Raw genomic sequence first — 21,796 nt, 5'->3', positions numbered from 1 at the left:
AAATTTGGCAAAGTCTAACTTAGCCCAACATATTTCCACCCCTATATACTTTTCTTTAAGTCTTATATTTTTGCATTACTACGGTAAAAAAATTGTAGAAAAAAATAGAATTCTTCATATAAGGATATTCATGTCCGACCTTCCTTTTAAAGAACGTCATTGATGACATGATATAAATAGTACTCCCTCTAGTCCCTTTTATAAGAGACACTTCATATTTATAGATTTATTGAATAATGAATGTATTTGGTATGTAATGTAGATCAGATATATTATTTATTTAATAAATCTAGAAATGTAAAGTGTCTCTTATAAAAAAGACCGAAAAAAATACTTTGTATTTTTCGATTCTTTAATATGACTTAGAACATATTTGTTTACAATATTTCAAAATATAATTAATATTAGGCTTAATTACAGTTTTGGTTCTTCTATTTTCTCGGATTCACAAAATTGATCCCCCTATTTTAAATTTAAACAGTTTTGGTCCCCTATTTTAGATTTAAACAATTTTGGTCCCCCTTCCAAACTTTTTCACATAAAATTAACGATATTTTCACTTTTTAAATGACAAATTACTTGTAAAATATGACAAATCATTGTATATAAACTTATTATTGAATTTCGTAGATAAAAATATAAATTAAAAAATAAAAAATCTCATCGATTTTCTTTGAAAAAATATGAGAGGGGGACTAAAACTGTTTAAATATAAAATTGGGGACCAAAATTGTTTGAATTTAAAATAGAGGGGCTAAATTCGTGAATCAGACAAAATAGGGGGACTAAAACTGTAATTTAATCTTAATATTATTAGCATCTAGGTTCTTGAAAATGGCTTAGAACATCTTTGTTTACAAATTTCAAAATATAATTAATACTACTAACATCTTTAGATAACATGTATTTATTTTCATCTTAATTTTATTTAATTATAATAATTATCTCAAAATACAATTTTAATATCGTAGACAAAAAATTATAAAAGAAATACACGCGTTAACGTAGTAAAAAAAAATAGATAGACAAACACGAGAGTCTGGACGCTTTTTAAAATAAAAGTCATATATTAATTTATTAATAATTTGATTCAATAAGTTAGTAGATTTATTGAATTTTAAAATTAAAAAAAAACAAATCAGTTTGGCTTAAAAGATGAGAATTTCTTTATTGACCCCAATGGAGGTGACCCAGCGAAATTCCTAACTTGCCCCTGCTTCGGAGATGCATCTCCGAAGTAAATTTTTTTACCAGATTTCAGAGATGCATCTCCGAAAAAAATCGCAAAAATTGAAATTTTAATTAATTTGGAGATGCATCTCCGAAAAAACCTCAAAATTTTTTTTTTCGGATATGCATATCCGAAAAAATTCCAAAAATTAAAAATTTTAGGATATTAATTAATTCACATATCATAAATTTGATATAATTTATAAGTTATAAATAATAATTATATATTTCTATTCTAATTCATATTTTAAAATTTAAAGATAATTTCAATTATAAAAAGTTAAAATAATTCTAATTATTAAAATGTAGTTATAAATAATTCCGAATCATGTTTCTACGGTTGATAATAATGAAATAGATCAAGTAAGAATACGGATAATAATAATAATAATAATAATAATAATAATGATAAAAAAAATATTTTTCATAATTAATTATGATAAAAAATCATTTTTCATTTAGTTAAAAAAATTAAAAGAAGATTTTGTCTTAATTTTATTTAGTAAATAAATTTTATATTTAATTTTATATAATTCAAAATTTACTTATGAAATTAGAATGTTTTTAATTTATATAAGTTAGTAAAATAATTTTTAACTTTAAAATTGTTTAAAAAATTTTGTTTATAAAATAAATTTTTATAACTATAAAATTGTTTTTGAAAATTAATTTATAAAATGATTTATCATAAGAAAAATAGAAAATAAATATCTTTATTATTATTATTAATAATAATTTTTTTTATAAAAATAAAATGTTAATTTAAATATTTATTAAGTTAATATTATTATTACATCTTGATTATAATGATATATATTTAATAATATATTTTAATTAATACAATTAATTATATTATTAATTATATTGATTCAACTTAATTTTAATTTTTTAATAATTATTGAATTTTTTCGGAAATACATATTCGAAACATTCCAAGACCTAAAATTATAATATTTCGGATATGCATTTCCGAAAACACCCCCTCTCTAAAGAAAAAAAGTGCAATTCTGAAATCAACTTTTATTTAAAAAAAGTGATTTCAAAAATGCATTTCCGAAATATAGGGGTATTTTAGGATTTTCAGCGCGTGTGACCAAAAAGACTAGGGGTCAATAAAGAAATTCTCTAAAAAAAGATTGGATATTTCTTAGGGTATGTTTGGATTGATGGAATATGATGGAGTGGAGTGGAATGGAATGGAATAAGTTTATGTTCCATCATTTGGATTGATTAAAAACAGATGGAATAGAGTGATATCAGATGGAATGCATTCCATCCCATTCCATCACTTTCCACAATTTTTTGTACCCTCCGATTTAGACGGAATGAAAAAATCACTCCATTTCATCGTGAAGTTCCCAAACAATGGAAAGACGTATTTATTCCATTCTGCTCCGCTCCGCTCCGTTCCATTCCGCTCTCTATCCCGCTCCGTTCCATTCCATTCCGCTCTGTTCTTTTTATTTTATCCAAACATAGCCTTAAAGATTAATTTGGTAATTTATTCCTAATGGAATAGGTTTTCAAAAAGCCAAGTCCTAATTAAAACCAAAACTCAAGTTATGAACAATTGTATCTTGTTGTGACCGGTAGCTTGAGAATGTATCGCCACCAACATGAAAACGATACCGTTCTTCCCGTTTTCACTCAACCTCTTTCTCCCAACGGCGGTGAATCATGTTCCCATCTTCCGGAAGAACTCATCATCGAGATCCTCCTCAGACTTCCGGTAAAATCCCTCCTTCAATTCAAATGCATTTGTAAATTCTGGAAAACCCTAATTTCAAATCCTCAATTTATTAAGCGACATCTACTAATCTCGAACGCCAAACCAAGCTTAACCCACCAACGACTGTTCTTTTCTTTCATGACTGATCCCCGCCAACTCTTATCTTACCCTTTGAAGCCATTGTTCCAAAACCTATTACCTCCTGTTAGCTCCAGCGGGACGATGAAATATTGGATTATAGGTTCATGCAATGGTTTGTTGTGTTTGTATGGTCAATCTCGACATTGTTTCAAACTGCACAACCCTTCTATCATGTTCAAATCCAAAAAGTCGCCAAGTGCTGCTTCACTTGATTGGATTTCTAACCAATATGGCTTTGGTTATGATCAAGTTAATGACAAGTACAAAGTACTACTTGTTGTGCGAAATATGAATGATCCAACTCAAACTTTAACCAAAGTTTATACCTTTGGTGATGATTCATGGAAAACCATTCAGAATTTCCACCTTACACCCATTAGGCCGTCAGGGAAATTTGTGAGTGGCACTCTTAATTGGATTGTTAAAAAAAGAGGTGCAGGTTCTAATCAAAGTATGATACTTTCCTTTGATCTCGAGAAGGAGACTTATAATGAAGTTTTGCTGCCTCAAACTGACGGTGACAAAGTGTATGGACATACTCTCTATGTCTTGAATAATTGCCTTGGTGTGTGTTATGAGACTAACCAAACTCATTGGGTTGCGTGGTTGATGAAAGAGTATGGAGTTTTTGATTCATGGACTAAATTCATAACCATCCCTCTTGACAAGTTTAACAAACCACAATGTTTTCTTATTCCTCTGTTCATATCAGAAAATTGTGTTGTTCTTCTAGTGAACAAATATAATTCCCACTTTATCCTATTTAACTTAAATAGTGGTGAGTTGGACTATTCATGGGATTATTTTATAAAAAGTGTCTTCAATTTTCGACGCAATCTGCATATCTGTAGTGAGAGTCTTGTATCCCTATGATGGTAAGTCAAATTTGTGAAACCTTTTAAGTTTTACTACAATCACTTTATGGTAATTCAATTAATCTTTGCGATCTTCTTTTTATTCAATATATAGTAGTATTATATCATGCAGAAACAAAACATGAAGGCAATATTATGTTTTAATAGGGTGCAGTGGGCATGAAGACATATGCCATTACGACAAATCGCAGGAAAGATCTGGATGTTCTGAGTTACTATAGTAAAATAGGTGGCATGAAGCATTAGAGAAGCTTCACAAAACAAAGAATATTGTGAAGGTTGGTGCTCTCTTAGTATTATTAAAAACCACGAATTCATTAGAAGCTCTGAATCTTCTTTCATAGACAAGGGCTTCTGATGAGATTTGAATGTGTGCCTCAAAGACAAGTGAACTGGTTATGTCATTCTATTTGATATAATTTTTGTTTCATATTTATTTATTTATTTATTTATTTATGATATTCCTTTCTTTCAAATATGATTAATCCTCCAAGTTGACTTGCAATAATATTAGTAAGTTAAACTTTGTTACAATAAATATGCAGATCAGCTATGGAATTTTCATGACTGTTCTGTTGGTTAAACTAAGCCACAGAAGTTGTAGAGCATAATGAAAAATTGAAAATAGTGTAGTTAGTTTTGCGATGTTAATTACAATATGGACCAAGCAATGAATTTGCATTAGCTGTTGTGTTTGGAGTTGTGATATCTTGGAAGGGGTCTTCATAAACTCGTGTACAGGATGATACAAAAGAAGTTGATACTCTTTGAAAATATAAACTATTCTAATATTTGCAATTGCTGCGGTAACCATGTTACCATGTATGTATCGGAGTAGCCTTTAAGTGAGATACCTAAGTTGTAATGAATGAGGGAAATGTCTGTTTCTGTATTTCCTCCATAATTATTTTCTAGCTTACTTCAAGGACATGAAATATTGATACTTTTGTAAAACACTCCATTAAATCTCATTTAATTCTAACCCATTATAAGAAAATGCTGCACTCCAAGACAAACCACAAAAACAGTTTCCTACTAGAAGAAAAAAATGCAGAAAATTAATTAACCGAGAAGCTCATTGGGTTTGATACCTAGTCACATTAAAGACACTAAGGATTCAAAGCTCATTGCGGTTGATGCCTAGTCACATTGAAGACACTTCCTAATTTATCCTATATAACTTAAATAGTGGTTTTGGTTTTTAGTTTTAAAAAACTACTACTATTTAGTAAATCAAACAACCTTCTATTGTTCTTCCCATGTTCATTACACAAAATGGTGTTGTTCTTCTAGTGAACAAATGCACTTCCTAATTTATCCTATATAACTTAAATAGTGGTGAGTTGGGTTATTCATTGATAATTACCATCATGGTTAGGTTCAATCTCCACAATCTGCATATTTACTTTTGTATGCCTTTGATTGTAAATCACGCAAACATTACTATTTGTGATTTTTTTTTTTTGAACAAAATTTGTGATTTTTTTTAAATAACCACTTTTTCAAAAATAATATTCAAATAACCATTCTTTCAAAAAAAAATATATCGCATTGGGATCAAAAGATCAAAGAAATTGGATTAGGGTTTTGATTTTTGTATATTAACTTAAACCTAATCATTTTTAATCATTTTTAAAGTTGAATAAAACCTAAGTGAACAACTAGGGATCATGTTAACATCTTCAAGGTAAGGTTACCTTAGCCCTAATTGGTTCACAAATATATACAAGTCATTTGATGAAGATCATTTAAGAACATTTGATTTAATGGCCTTTAAAAGGTATAAAAAAACATTAGTATTTGATTTAATTTAATATTAATTAAATAAATAATATTTTTGTGATTTTAAAATATATTCATAAAATATACAAGGTAAGTAAGGAGTGTTCAAAAAATCAAGCAAAAAAGAGTTAGTTTGCTATTTTAAATAATTAGTCAAAGTTGTGAAGAAAAATAATAAAAATGGTGATTAAAAAGAAGTTTTTGTTGCCAAAGGGATTTGAACCCACGCCCTCAAAGTTACAGGTTAAAACCTTAGCCATTAGACCAGGTGTTTGTGTTGATCATTGAATATGTTCAATAATTGAAAATTCTAGTGGCACACGATGAATGTTGTAACAGGTGTTATGACATCCACTTCAGAACTTATAATAAACTTTGCAAAGAGTAAACAAAAATAGTAAGGAACACGAGAGATTGTTTACCCAGTTCGGTGTGAAACAACACCAACTCTGGGGGCTATCAAGCCAGGGAGGAAATCCACTATAAGCAGTATTAATTCAGAGCTAAATTACCCGTTTACAACTCTTCACTTAAGACCTACCCAATGCAATTTCAATCTAACACTAGACCTGAGTTCCTAATCACTCCCCCTCAATCACAGCAGTGATATCAAAAACAAGCACAAATAAAACCAGAATGAAGACACACTTCAAAACAAATCTGATCTTGCTTAAAAGCTTCAATCAAAAGACACAGCACTCGTGCTAAAAAGCTTTGAGTGACACAAACAATTACAACTCAAAACATCCTATTCCAATACAATCATCAAAGTGACAATTGCTTGGATTACAAGTAACACTAACACAAACACACGTGAAAATAAACACAATGCACAAAATTCTTCACGCCAAAATCTCTGCCTCTGAAAGTAGGATTATCAATCTTCTTATAGGAAGCACTTGGGCCTTTGGCCTTCCAAACATAAATTAGGGTTAACCAAGTTAACCTAATTTCCACATAATCAGGGTGTTCACACATATGCTGTAGACGATATATTTTAGCACAAACCATACAACACAGAATATACAGTTTCCTAAATTGTAGCCTGAGATGAATAAGGAAACATAACAACTAAATATAACAGCCACTACTGTCAGATACTGATGTCATGACATCGAGCATGACATCCAACCAAAAACCAGTATTAGCTCAACCATACAACCCTGCAAAACACTACACATAGCGTGTCATGTCATTAGTCAAGACATCAAAACACACAGGAATGTTTTACCACAAAATGCAGCCAATATAAAAACATCTACCATTATATAATAAAATAAGCTTTAAATCATGAAAAATCACAAAAACTACAAAGAGGGGATCAAACCCACGCCCTTGGCAAGGAAAGAGACTTAGAGACAAGCGCATTACCACTGGGGTGGCCATACATACACTAACTAAAACGCAAACAACTCAATATATTTTAAAACAAGTTTCAGTTTTCAAACAAATGAACTTCATCTTCTTCCTCAAGAACATGATTTTCTGGAAATTCGATTTTAATCAATACTCAACCATTTGACAAACTGTAAACATGAAAATTACTCCATTTTTTATCACGATTTCAAATATGTATCAACCATGAATTTATTTTAAACCATGGATCAATAATTTTTCCAGAAAACCTCAAGAACCCTAATTTTCTAATCTCAAATTAAATGATATATACACATGATAAATGAATACCAATAGAGGGCTTTTGATCCTTACATCATGCTGAATATAATATAATCAAGTTTTATTCAAATGATACACAAATGCTAGAGTTCAAAATCAAAAAACTTACCTCTGCAAGTGGAGATCGAAATGTGTTTTAGAGCACTTCCAGAAGTGATTGAATGATCTGGAAAACTTCCTTGGACCTAGGTGAAGCTACTTGAATGATTAGAATAGTTTGAAGTGGTTTGGAATGCCCTGCTCGAATCCAACTGCAAGTGGTTGAAGTGAAAATGGTGGATTGCACTTGGAGTTGTTACAGGTGTAATGTGATGGATTGAACAACTTCTACGGGGTGTATGGAATGTGTTTGAATGGTTGTTTGACACAGAAACAACTTAGAACTTAAAAACTCTAAGTTTATGCAAAATGGAAATTTAAAGTTTCAATGAGATGATGACTTTGTGAATTTTTGTGTCTTTGGTTTGAGAATCAAAGACCTCTATTTATAGGAACAATTTGTGGTTTGGGGAGGGGTGGAACAAGACCATTTGGTGGATTCAAACTCAAATTGCATAAATTTGCTTATTTATGAAGAAATGAAAAAGTTATGGTTCCCATGGTGAAGTACAAACTTTAAACATGACTTAGTGTGGTTGTTCTGCACATTAGGGAGTTACTTGTTGGATTTGTGTTACTTTTGGTGCAGAGCAATCAAGTTAGAGACTCAAGACAAGTTGGCTTTGTGATTAAAGCTTCTTTTCAAGAATGGAAGTCAAGCATTTATGCCTAAAATGGAATGATCTTGTGAAGAAAGTCTTAGAGGGATATTTTCAAGCAAGAAGGTCTGTAACACAAATATTTTGCATATTGGAATGGATTTGCAACTTGGTTCTTCATGGAAAATGACTTGTAATTCAAGAATGGAAGCCCAACTTCATTCCTTCATTACTCCTAGCTCATAAATGCTATGGAGGAGTTTTAGTACTTTTTGGAAAGTCCTAAACATCCTTACAACTTTAATGTTTGGTGTTTTCTCAAATTCTCAAAGGATCATAATGAAAATGGCCTCAAAGTCACTTACTTTTAGAGTTCAAAACTGTTTTGGAAAATTTTCCAAGTGTTGGAGAATAAGTAGGCAACTTCATGGCTCCATAAATTAAAATCCATTCACTTCTTGGAAAAATGCTCACAGTGACAAAGTTGTAGATTTTGACTTTTCTTCAAATGAGAATTTGGAGCACAAAATTTGGCCAAGTATTGATGAAGTTATGGCCTTTCAAAGTTGAGTAAAAACATGTGTTTTCTTCATGAAAAAGTCAAAACCCTAATTGTTGTCTTTTAGATCTTTGATTGATTTTCTTGATTTTTCTTAATCAAATGATTTTAATAATTATATATCCATGATTTTTATCTTCAAAACTCCATGGTTGACCAAATTCCTCAAAAGTCAAAGGGATCTTGAATAGTTGACTTTTTCCAAATGAATTGATTTCTTCTAAGCATCAATGGAATCAAGCTCTTCTAGCCAAATGGATGTTATGAGTGGATTAAATGAGACATTATAGATCCTTGAATCATGATTTGAGCCATGGAAACATGCTTTGACCAAAAATCAACTTCCTAGAGAATTAGGTCAAAAAACCTAATTGTGGACCAGATGAATTTGAAAGTTGTTGATCTTGAATTGAAACACACTTGGGCTTGGATATTAATGAGGAGAATAACTTGAGCATATGATAAAGCTTGAGCTCCTTTGTGAGCCTCAAAACCCTAATTTGCTCGAGCCTCTTGACCAGTCACCTACCTTATGAAACAAGCAACAAGCAGACACAATCTTTTTTTTGTATATTTTTTGTTAGTAAATGATACATGAATGTATAATGATGATGTATAATGATAATGATGATGATGATGATGATGATGATGATCAAACTCTTGGTGCTTAATGCAAAATGAGGTGGGATCTCAGGGTCAAAAATTGGGGTACAACAATAATCAATTTTTTTAATCATAATCTTAATCAAAAACCAAACACCCTTGTTTCAGTTGATTGGGTAAATCAATCAAGAGTCCTTGCGATACGACTTAAGTGTCACTTCCATTTTACTACACCTTAATAACTTGTTTTTGACCCATGTGCAATAGCGAATCAGTGCTTGAGATTTGTTTTTCTAAGTGGTTTCTTCTTTGGATTTGTCTTCTTCACCTTTGGAGATACAAGAATTGGTGTTAGGTTATAGATTTTGGACTATTGTTCTTGAGAAGGTTGGTCACCAAAAGAGGCCAACATCTCTTCAATGATTGCATCTATTTTTGGGTCATCCAAATCTTCATTAGCATTAGCAGCATCCACATATCCACTAGCAGCAGTTGGGATTTTTCCCTTGGTCCTTGGTGTTTTTCTCTACAACATAGTAAGTTGATAAGTCATAATTAGTTTATAACACAGTGTTGATGAAGAATAGTGCAACATAGTAAGTTTATGAAAGCTACATTTCTTTTCAATGCATTTGGGTCATGTTCATTGTTTTGACATTTCCTTAAATTATGACCAAACTTATCACACTCAGTGCATCTATAAGCTACACAAGGCCTCATAATCTTTGACACTGTTTCATCATACTTTATAAACCTTAATTTCTTAAGCCTACCTGAACCATTCTTATGCTTTGGTGGTAACATATCTTCAATATCCACAGTTGGCCACATGTACATCCCATTGATGGGAGTAACATTATGTTGATAACACTTTTGATATGCCTCTCTCATATAACATGCATCAACATATAATTTTGGGTTCAAACTTTGATAATGCATGGCAGAAATAACATGTCTACAAGATATTCCTACTAAATCCCAAAAATAGCATGAACATTTTTTTACCCAGATCCACTTTAAATTGAAGTCTATTATATGGGTGATGAACTTGCCATATCTCAGTCATACTCCAAGTTGGAAGCCATTGTTTGCACATTAAAACCTCTTTAAGTCTTTTTCTAGGCACATGCATAACATTATGTTTCCAAGGTTCCTTAAATTAGTGGCCACCATATTCATCATGTAGTTCCTAACCCTATTTTTTTGTCCCCAAGGTGAGCACCTAATTTTTTAGAGATCCATTTCAACGAATACAAATAGACAATACATACTTTGTTACTATCAACACAATGGAACCTCTATAAAGTAAAACAAAGAATAAAAAACATACATTTTTGAAAGCTTCAACGAGTCTTGAATGAAATGAAACAAAACAAAAACTAAGTTACATGCAAACTATGAAAGCGACGAATTGGCCTTCCACCTTGGATGAAATTAAAGAATAGTATAAATAAAATCAAGTTGCAGTTTCGAAAATGAAAACGAAACGAGATTGAAGAGTTTGCAGCTTCAAATTAGAGTTTGAGTTGGAGCAAAAATAAAGAAAAAGAGGATTGACTCAGATTTTTGAAGAAAATTACTCACACCATTTACTTTCAATAATTAGTGATTACTACCATGAATAAATGTCACAAGTGATAAATTAAAATTGAACAATAATAAAGTATTACTCCAATATATGCATTCAATGTCATAGATTATGTTGATTTAATTTAATGATAGAGCTTAAAGATAGTGCACTGAGAGTCTAAACTAACTTTACACATACAACCAATTAAAATCCTTACACTTGTCATTGCCATGTTATATTAGTTTTTTAAAATTAAAATTGTATTTTAATTAGATAAATGGTTGTGATTAGTTAACAGTGTAAAAATATTTTACACTGTAGGTGCGTATCCTTTTTCTCTTGAAATTAATCTTAAAATAAAAAAAAATGTATGGTTGATTTTTTTTTGGGAAATGCTAACTAGTGTCCTTAAGGCAATGATTAAGACTTTAAAATAGTAAATTTATCTCAGTAATCTGCGTATTTAATATCTTAAAAATTAAAATGTTAAATTTTTTATAAAATATTTTTTTTTTTAAAATGCTTAATCATTATCCCGAAAACACTAGTTAGCAAAGATTTTTTTTTATAAAGTTCGCCCGCATGAAAGAGAAAAAAAATACCTGTCTGCCCTAAAAACTTTAAATTGAAATGTGTGAAATTTTATATATTCCTGTTTATATGGAATAGTGACTACTCTGAGATCGTTGCTTGCTTTCAATTTTAGAGGGTTTAAGAGTCTCTGTGTCGCCGCTACAACCGCATTCTCCACCTTCCACTCTTTTTTTCTCAACCAAACACAAACACAAATGAATCGACGTGCGAATCGTTCTCTCTCCAACGCCTTCTTCGCAATCACACACTCCTCTCGCCAATCCCCACTCCCCACTTCACCAATCCCCTTTACACCACCGATTCAAACCCTCTCAACCTCAAAGTTCCACTCTTTTTCCAAAATCACCGACACCCATTTCACGATTCGGCACAACCTAAGAAATTTCAGTAATGGGTCAAGCGAGTTGGATCACAACAAGGAAGTGGACGAAATCAACCTCAAGTTTGCAGAAGCGAGGGAAGAGATAGAGATGGCGTTGGAGTCAAAGGAGACGGTTTATTTCAACGAAGAAGCTGAGTGTGCTCGTGCTGCTGTTAATGAAGTGTTGTCGAAGTTCGAAGGGTTGTTGGCGAAGTTGCCGGAGAAGGAGAGGGGGGCTTTGCAGAGGGCTATGGGTCTCAAGATTGAACAATTGAAAGCTGAACTTTTGCAATTGGATGAGTAAGATACGAGTTTTATTATTATTGTTTTGACTTATGGTTCTTACCTGTTAGTTAATGGCTTCAATTGGTGATTGTAGCTTATAAATTATCAATTTATCAGAGTATTTATTAAATAGGCAAGAATTTTGAATAAATGTATTGTAATGTAAGACACCTCTTGATAATTTACTCGTTGGGATTGATAATTCACAACTTAAGCTTTTATTCATTTAAAGGGATATTGCAGCATTTGTAATTTTTTTATTTTGGTTTGACACAACCTTGATTTACATCATTTGGCTGAATGAATGGGATTTACAAGCCCTCTGGTTTTGGGGAAATGATTGAAGAGGTGAAGAAATTAGTTCATTAATATATTTAGGAGAAATTATGGTCACCAAACCATGAAATATGCCACCACATCTATTTTATAAAAGACATCAAGCTCTGATCAACTACATTAATCTCCCCTATTATGCTTAAACTACATTAAGGAGAGTATATCAGATGGAGAGAAGTTAAACAATTAGAGGTAGAGGGTGACCTAGAAAAATTATAAAATAAGTTATTAAGAAAGATCTCTAGATTAACAATTTGGATATAAGCATGGTTCTAGATAGAATATTATGGCAAAAGTTGAACCATGTAGCCGACCTCACTTATTGGGATAGGCTTGGTTGTTGTTGTTAAAGTGTTATGCTGCTACTTGACAACACATTGTACTAAATAGTATTTGCGCAACAGCGATTTGTTCAAGTTCCACTATGCTATAGCCACTATTTGACAATGCTGAAAATAAAGGGGAACTTGTCATGTCTACCAACGTAAGGGATGTTTATAAGACACTAAGAATGGACAAATTGAACGATGATACTCTCACACTCTTCATCTATAGAACCGAACCAAACATCTGACATTTTGTCCTATATGAGGCAGAGTTTCTCTATAGTGTGCTACCCTTTTTCTGGAGAAAAAAAGTATCATTTTTGTACCATGTAATGTTTTATTCTACATTTAATATACACTGAATATAGTATAAAACTCAATTTTTGGTGTTCTTGTTCTAACTTGCTAAGAAAGCAGCCCATTTTTACGACGGTTATAAATATCTAAACAATTTTTGGGCAAGTTTTCATGTGTGTTTTTGTTGTTATTCAGTTTGTTATACTTAACTGTGACAAATAAATTTATTGAAATTATCCAAGCGTTGGGAGTGAACAAATTGTGTTATATGCAGAAGTTGTGCATTATGGTGCAATCCATATTAACATAGCTTTCTGATTAAGTGATAATTCTCTAGAATAATATTAAGTTTTGTTTATTAGTATAATGACAAAGAAGGAAAAGTGTGACTATCATGGAATCTCCATCTTATTTGAGTGCCATGAGTTTAAGTTGTTTCTGAAATCAACAACAGCTGCTGGGAACATATAGGTTTCATGACCAATAGAATACTTGGGCGCATTCATGACCTGATGCTTCTTGGAATGACTTGCTTATAAACTGTTGGTTACGCCTAAAAGTTTATGCTTTTGAATCCTGATGATATGAGGAAAGCAAAATGTTTATATTGTTAAAAGCTTGTTATGTATCTCATAACAAGGTGCTACACTACGCCTGTAGTGTTGCGAATTCCATGTAGAGCTGCTTTGCGGTATTAGAATTCAACACCAGGCCCTCTAATGTTTTAGTCGGAAATTTCCTTAAAATCAAATGTGTAGCCTCTCATCTTTCTCCATTTCCATGCCCCTCAGAGGTTGACATTGCTTGCAATGGATATAGTATGACTGAGCTCTACTTCAAATTCTGCACAATGAAACAGATAAGGATGTGAAGTTACGTAGTAAAATAATCTGAATGCTTGCATCATAAAAGGACTGATAATAATATGGAAACTAGGGTTCATCTAGTTCAACCCGACAAAATTTGCCTGTAAGTTTAGAGAGAAACGTCTCACTTATTATAAATACATTTTTAGGCCATATTTCATTTAGTGTCAGACTCTAATGTCTTGACACACGCTCGCGTGCACTCAACCTAGAACTGGAGCATGACCCTAATGACCCAATAACAGGTATCTCAAGAGATGTTGAATAAGTTTTGATACCATCTTAAATTTTGGGTTGAACCTAATTCAACTGTAGGGGGCTTACCTATATGGGAGCTTCTTTTCCTACCCCACATGCACTTAGAAAGTATACTTCAAGTATGCTTCTGCAAAAGTTTTTGCCTTCTAAAAGTATACTTATGGCAAAAAAAACACATATGTAGCCCGTGTCTAGAAGTATACTTCCGGCAAAAACACATATGTATCCCATCTAGAAGTATACTTCCGGATGGGGATGTGGTTATTAAGAAACATATGGTGATAAAAATAGCTCTCCCCACTCGTGAACATATTTTCAGGTCATGTTTCATAAAATGTGTCAGCACTTCGGTCAAAACTCTTACTACTTCACATCGAAATCACCAACTTCTTTCTTCTTCTTCTATCTTTTGATTTAGCTCCATTGCAACCAATCTTGACCTCTGCCGAGGTGCAATTTTGAGACTTTAATGTATAAATGGCACTTACAAATTCGTATGAGATGTCTATTCGTAACTGTTTCTGTATTTTAACCTGACGAGTGCGCACCCTCTGAAAACATGAGTGTTAGACCATTTTTGCTATGCTAACATTTTTGTACTAATGCAAACCATGGTCTGGCATGGCAAAAGCTGCATTAGCTGGAGGTCCCATCCCACCTACAACATGCGGAACTACTTGTGAAGAGTCTTCCACTATGATCTCCACATGTGATCTGTGATCAAAACCCTCCCAGAGAAGGATAGTTTTATATTCAATGATTGAGAGATGCTAAGATGGGAATTAGTTTATCAGTAGCTGTAGTCTTTTGAAATTTAAAGGCTATATTCATTGTTCTGAAAATAAGCAGATAAACAGAAAAAAAAACTTGACAGATAAAAAATATATAAATATTGATAAAGATGCAATGTAAGTCTGGATTACATTGTTGAAATTATAAATCAGCAAGTGCCTTTCATAGTCACCGGTGTTTCTCTTTTGTCTTGTTCTTTTTCTTTTTATTACACAATTGTTTTCCATGGAAAAAGATATTAAGAAACAATACAAAATATTTTTTATACTAGATCTGCTAGGTAACAAACAAAAGACAAGGAGAATTGATAGAGCAAGCTGATGAACATGAGAATTCAACTTTTTGGCAAACACTGTCTGCAAAATCAAATTGCTGGTATAGGAACAAATCTAGTGTCTGCTAAGACACAGGGAAGAAGGAGGGGTAGTAGCATGGCTTGTTTGTTTTTGTCTCCTTGAATGATGCATCACTTTTCAAGCATTTCTTGCCTTTACCTGAATGGGGCCATTGTCCACACATATGTTTTATTTAACATGATATGTGTCAACTGTCAAGTATCTATCAACTTTATTGATGGTTAATTTTTTCAATGAATTTGACTTTATCATATTTAATCAGATCACTCTTCTCAATTATATTTTTTCTTCTAGGAGACTCAAAGCTAAGATCTTATTTAAGGAATTTGAGTCCAACTATCCAATTGATTCTACTATGAAAAACTGGCAGACGCGCTTCTTAAAATCACTACATCACACGGTAGTGGTAGCAATATTGACTCTAATTAATAGGGATTTGATTTAGCTGATTGAGATGGATTTTTACAATATGGCAAGCAAATATTCGAAATACTGATTGAAAAGTATATTTACATTTAGATTCTCCAAACCATCTAAAATATGATTATCTTCTGTGTAGAAAATCTATGTGAAACAAAAAAAAAAGAGTAATAATTGATTGAAATCCAATGAATGTAAGATGAAAAGAATAATATCTGTGCTTGGTTCAACCATCCCTTTACTATGTGCAAGTAGTCTACATCTTAACATAACGTTTTGTTGATAGTATTATTGATGTTCCAGGAAACATTCAGGCCATATAGGTTTTGTATTTTTCGTGCCAGCCATTCCCTCACCTTTCGGCTCTCTTGTACTCTTTCCAATGTCACAAATCATTTGAATGCGTAGAATCTGAATCTCAAGACATAAAGTAAACTATTTTTTTTATAAAGCATAGCTATTTATATTTTATTCAATTTAAAATAACTATAGTTAACTTTAATCTGTGAAAGTTTAAGCAATGGATATTATTTACAACCGAAGTTAAGGCTGAAAAACCGGACCATTCAACCTACTATAGCTAGCATGAACAATAAATTACTAACCTTAAATGTTCGGTTCTTTTAATAGACCGAAAACATTTCACCTCTGTGCGGCTCATACTTGAAAGATTGTATACATATCCGATTTTCTGGTAGGTCTAAAAAAAACATTTCTCCTATGTGTGACTCATGCTTGAAGAGCTGTGTACATGTTTGGTTTATTGGATTAGGTTACTTCGAGTGGGCTGGTTTCAGCCGGATTCAATAGAGTCGGCTCCGATGGATAACTCGTCTAACAAAACAGAGTCGGCTCCGATGGATAACTCGTCTAACAGAACAGAGTCGGGCTAAGGTAGCTTATGGGTCAGGTTGGTCATGCCAACCCAAAATTAATACGGAGACAATATTTGAGATATGATGAATAACACATTTATGGTTGATTGAGAGCATTATGACATGAGATTTGACCGTTGTCAAACACCTTTAAGAGATCACACGGATTAGGGACAGTCACTTTGATGGGCCTTGGGTATAGAACGAGTCAGAATTACAGTATAAGGAGATGATCACAAGGAAAAAGAGAGACACAATTGACAAAATAGACAACTGATCAAAAGACGACTGCGACTTTTCTTTAGTAGCTCTCACTAGCAGAGTTGTCATTGGTGTACTTTACTATTTCATTAAATCTTTTGAATGAGCATAAAAAGGTGGAAAGACACAAATATCTTTGACATTAATTTCTAAAACTGTACAACAATAGCCGTTTGAATTTAACATCATTTCCTCTCTACATTCCTTAATCTTACTAATCTACTCTCAAAGTTTCCAGATTAACATCAAACATCTTGTTTTTCATCTAAGAAAAGATGAAAACCAATCACTAACTAATCACCATTGCAACTAATTATTAAAACAAACAAAAACAAAAATCAGCATTGAGTTGAGGACTGCTTGATCAAAGGTTGTGAAGTCTTCCCCATCTCCTCATGAGGCTGACTCTTCACTTCCATCAGTAATGCAACAACTTCCTTCATAGTTGGCCGTTCAACTGGCGAAGAATTCACGCAAAACATTGCAATTCCAAGTGTTTGAAGCATCTCTTGCACCATTTGATCTGGTAGACTTTGCAGCTTTGTGTCTAGTATTGACACTGCTGGTTCAAAGCTTGCCATTTTCTTCTTCACCCATTCAACTATGTGTTGTCCATCATCTCCAATATGTCGAGATTCAACCGCACTTCTTCCACTTAGTATCTCGAGTAAAACCACCCCGTAACTGTACACGTCGCTCTTCTCGGTTATGTTCATCGTGTAGCCATACTCTACATTGATTAATGCTCATTAGATATGGTTAGAAACTTATACAAAAAATAAGGTTAAGAAAAAATTTAAGGAATTTCAAATGCACTTGCCTGGGGCAATATAGCCATAGGAACCAGCAACTCTGGACATTGCTTGATGATAATTCGGCGAATTCATTAGCTTTGCAAGGCCGAAATCTGCAAGATAAGCCTCGAATTTGGAATCTAAAAGTATGTTATTGCACTTAACATCTCTGTGGAGAATTGTTGGAACACAATCATGATGAAGGTAAGCTAGACCTTGCGCCGAACCAACAGCTATCTTGTATCGAGTTTCCCAGTCTAAGTTCCTATTTCCTTCCAAGAGCTGTCTTAGATTACCATTTTGGATGAAGTTATAGAGAAGAAGCTTAACACTCCCATTAGAACAATAGCCTATGAGCCTTACGATGTTTCTATGCCGAATGTAGCCGAGAATCTGAATCTCAGCAGCGAAAGAATCCACCATTTCATCTCCTTTGCTTGTTTTCCAAAGCTTCTTCACTGCTATTACTTCTCCGTTCGGCATCTCAGCCTTGTAAACAACACCAGAACAACCTTTTCCAATCACATTTTCGTCTTTCAAGCAATCCAAGATGTTTTCTATGCTGAAGTTCAGTTTCTGAAATGGTATGAAAGTCCAAGGATATGAGAAATCCTCGGCTCCTAACGCGGAACCTGATATCCTCAAAGCTTTCTCAACCATGTATCGATGATTACTACGAGTTACTAGAATCCACGACGCAATGACAATTATGGTAACCGAAGCTAGAATAATCGTGATCATAGCCACGGTTTTAGCGGATTTTAAACCATTTTTTTGAACCAGACTCGAAGAACATGTAGTACCATCAATAGACTGACATAAATGAAAGTTCTGAAGATATGAACTAGAAGTTATAGTTTTGAAAAATGGAGTTACTGGAATAGGACCTGAGAAGTTGTTGTAAGAGATATTAAGCGAAGTAAGACTAGTTAAAGAACCAAGAACCTTAATTCCACCATGAAGCGCGTTCCTTGAAAGATCAAGTGATTGTAACTGTGTCAAAGCAGACATTGAATCAGGAATTTCGCCGGTGAATGCATTTGAGCTCAAATCCAAACTTATGGTTAAGCTTGTAACATGACCAATCTCTTGAGGTATGCTACCAGATAAGCTGTTATAACTCAAATCCAATAGAGTCAGCTTCTGCAAATTTCGAACAGATTTTGGCATTGAACCTGTTAACAAATTATTGTTGAGAATAAGCTTATTCAAATAACTCAAGTTTCCGAAACTCCAAGGAATTTCACCTGTCAAACCATTCTTACTTAGATCAAGCTGCTCCAAATTTTCAAGTTCACCGATCAGCGACGGAATTTCTCCACCGAGATAGTTGTTATGCACATCTAAAAGCTCAAGAACTGTAATATTCGCAATCTCAACCGGTAATCTTCCGGAGAAATGATTCATGTACAAGTCAAGAAAAACCAGATTCTGCAACTGGCCTATCTCTTTAGGAATCTCTCCTGAAAGCTGATTCTCTCCAACCCTCAATCTAACCAAAGACTGACAATTTGCAACACTTGCTGGCAACTTTCCTGTTAATGAGTTTCCAAGAAGCAGAAGCTTACTCAGCTTCTGCAAACCGAAAATCTCTTCGGGAATCGAACCTGTTAGCTTATTCCTTGAAAGATCAAGTGCATAAAGTTCACTACAGTTTCCGAAAGAAGAAGGTATAGTTCCAGAAACCAAATTCCCCCACAAGAAAAAACTCTGCAGAACCTTCAACTTCCCAACCTGATAAGGAATCCTACCTGATAACTGATTCTTGTCGAGCTGAACCGTTGCGAGGCTTGTGCAGTTACTCAACTGCCACGGTATTTCGCCGCTGAGCGAGTTATCAGACAAATGAAGCTGTTCGAGAACAACTAGCTTCCCGAAATCCCCCGGTATTTCGCCAGATAGATCATTAGAAGATACATCAAATATAACTAACGATGAACAGTTGGAAATCTCAGAAGGGATTTCACCAGATAATGTGTTTCCCCAAAGAAGCAAACTAGTAAGTTTTTGCAACTTACCTAATTCATGAGGGATAGAGCCACTGAGATTGTTCATATGTAAATAAATATTTCTCAACTCGGAACATGAACCAAGTTCTGATGGTATTGAACCAGAAATTTCAGTATCATAAAGTGCTAGAGTTTGTAGATTGACCAAGTTTCCGAACGTGGAAGGAATCGAACCTGAAAGCGAAGTTGCGGCTGCACCGAATGTGGTGAGGTTGGTTAATAGTCCTAACTGTGGAGGAAGTTCTCCTGTGAGATAAGGGTTACCACCAATCCTAAACTGTTGAAGAGATTTCAAGGAGCCTAGCTGTGAAGGGATTGAACCATTGAGAAGATTATCTTGAAGACAAAGAACTTCAAGTGAAGTGAGATTCGAAAACTGTTGTGGAATGGTTCCTGTTAACCTGTTTGAGTTCAAGAAAATGAATTGAAGAGAATACAAGTTTCCAAGTTCGTTAGGGATTGAACCAGTGAGAGAGTTTGAGGAGAGGTCAAGGAGTTGAAGATGAGAGAGTTGACCAAAAGAGGGAGGGATTGAGCCAGAGAGATTGGTGGAAGAGAGATTCAGAAGCTGAAGCATTGTTAAAGAGGATAGTTGAGGTGGTAAAGAAGAGAGATTGAGAAAAGTGTCAGGGATAGAAAGTGAAATCACTCTAGATTGTGGTGAACAAGTTACACCTTTCCATGAACATGGTGTTGAGGCTGAAGGGTTCCATGAAGAGAGAAGAGAAGGAGATGAAGTTGCAAGAGAAAGAAGTGCTTGTCCATCAGGTGAAATAGAACTCACTTCCATCACACAAAAAAACAGTAAGAAAAACAAGAAAGTAGTGACACTAGGACTATGAGAGACAGTACTTTCCATTATTTGGGCTATGAAAATGGTGACTTTTACTTGGAGTTTGAGATTAGTATGGAAGATGAAGGTGAAGGTGGTAAAATAGAAATAGTCTAGGAGAGCACAAGCACTAGCACTAGCACATGCATGATGCTTGAGTTTCACACAAAAGTTTTAAACACAAGCATGTGAAACAGAAAGAGAGATAGTGTGAAATAGTATGTTTAAGAAGGAAGATAGTACAATAGAGATGAGAGAATGGTCAAAAAGGAATAGTTACTGATTTTCTATTTCTTGTCTTAGTCTTTATACCAGAATGTACCTCAACTATGTTTGTCTCTGCTACCAAAAGATAGAGCCAAACAAGCCTTGTGATGATGTTAAAATGGTACTGAGAATAGAGGCATAAAGTGGAGTATATCTAAGTTGTGAGACTTTTGGTGTATGGAACATTATTGGTTTCCATGATTTGCGTGACTGTGTTTAGAGGTAATAATAAGTAATGAGTTTGGCTCAATGGTGGTGGTGGTAGTGAGGTAGATGAGCTTTTCTTTATTTCAAGGCACTTTGTTGAAATTTGAAAACATCACCTCTCTTTTAGTTGTATATTTAATTTGATGATTTAAATAGTGCTTAGGCTTGTTTTTTATTCATTGGTTTGGCTGTATTTGGTTATGGTGTACATGTACTTAATTGACCTTCATTGTTTGTAACAGTTGGGATGGAGGGGGTGCATGAATAGGGTCAGTGTTGGCAGTTTGTAAAAATTTAAGTAAATTATTGATAGTAAATTTCAGAGCCGTTTTTAAGAGCGTGCAAGACAAACTACCGTATAGAATTTAAAATTTGATGCGTTTAAACTGTGGCTAAAAAAAGTCTCATAAATATTTGTCGTGCTTAAACCATAACAAAATAGAGTCCTTAATTGATTTGTAACATTTAAACTGTGGTTAATATATACAAGGTTAACGAAAACTTTGGAAGACTCTTGAAAATTTTAGACATCAGGACAGGATTAAGAAATTAATGTGTAAAAGTACTAAGCGTCACCATATTGTAGATTTGAGTGCATGAATTTATCAATGTTGTATGAAGTTGTAAAATGGAGTACAATACTATTTATTAGTTGTATCAATATAACAAGATTAGGCACTGTGGATTAGATACTATTAATCACAAATCACAACTACTTGTAAGGTCTCTGATTAGGACATTGCAAGAGATTCCGAGCTGAGTGTTTATGTACAAATATGTCCATAGAGGTGGCAAG

The 21,796-nt window shown here is 33.5% G+C and overlaps 3 protein-coding genes across 4 annotated transcripts; 2 read left to right on the top strand and 1 right to left on the bottom strand.

Moving 5' to 3' along the window:
* Nucleotides 1–2,760: 2,760 nt before the first annotated feature.
* Nucleotides 2,761–5,227, top strand: LOC131613204 (F-box/kelch-repeat protein At3g23880-like). 2 transcript variants are annotated; one of them, XR_009287589.1, is made up of 3 exons: nucleotides 2,761–3,975; nucleotides 4,123–4,253; nucleotides 4,521–5,227. XR_009287589.1 is itself a non-coding variant. In XM_058884894.1 (2 exons), exon 1 carries the CDS (start codon nucleotides 2,831–2,833, stop codon nucleotides 3,971–3,973), a length of 1,143 nt encoding a protein of 380 aa, XP_058740877.1. In that variant the 5' UTR covers nucleotides 2,761–2,830; the 3' UTR covers nucleotides 3,974–3,975; nucleotides 4,123–4,482. The 2 variants fall into 2 exon arrangements, 1 of the variants encoding a protein (XP_058740877.1); XM_058884894.1 differs by lacking the exon at nucleotides 4,521–5,227 and having other exon boundaries at nucleotides 4,123–4,482.
* Nucleotides 5,228–11,499: 6,272 nt separating this feature from the next.
* LOC131643662 (embryogenesis-like protein) lies at nucleotides 11,500–16,964 on the top strand. Its single transcript, XM_058913947.1, has one exon. The coding sequence runs from the start codon at nucleotides 11,653–11,655 to the stop codon at nucleotides 12,121–12,123; it is 471 nt and encodes a 156-aa protein (XP_058769930.1). The 5' UTR covers nucleotides 11,500–11,652; the 3' UTR covers nucleotides 12,124–16,964.
* Nucleotides 16,965–17,014: 50 nt separating this feature from the next.
* Nucleotides 17,015–21,100, bottom strand: LOC131643661 (LRR receptor-like serine/threonine-protein kinase RGI5). The gene is made up of 2 exons (XM_058913946.1): nucleotides 17,712–21,100; nucleotides 17,015–17,621 (listed from the first exon to the last, which is right to left on the bottom strand). The coding sequence occupies exons 1-2, from the start codon at nucleotides 20,551–20,553 to the stop codon at nucleotides 17,230–17,232; spliced, it is 3,234 nt and encodes a 1,077-aa protein (XP_058769929.1). The 5' UTR covers nucleotides 20,554–21,100; the 3' UTR covers nucleotides 17,015–17,229.
* Between the last annotated feature and the right edge of the window lie 696 nt (nucleotides 21,101–21,796).

The sequence above is a fragment of the Vicia villosa genome, linkage group LG1 (genome assembly GCF_029867415.1).
Source record: "Vicia villosa cultivar HV-30 ecotype Madison, WI linkage group LG1, Vvil1.0, whole genome shotgun sequence".
Taxonomy (NCBI): Eukaryota; Viridiplantae; Streptophyta; class Magnoliopsida; order Fabales; family Fabaceae; genus Vicia; species Vicia villosa.
This window is presented reverse-complemented; position numbering and strand designations above follow the sequence as displayed.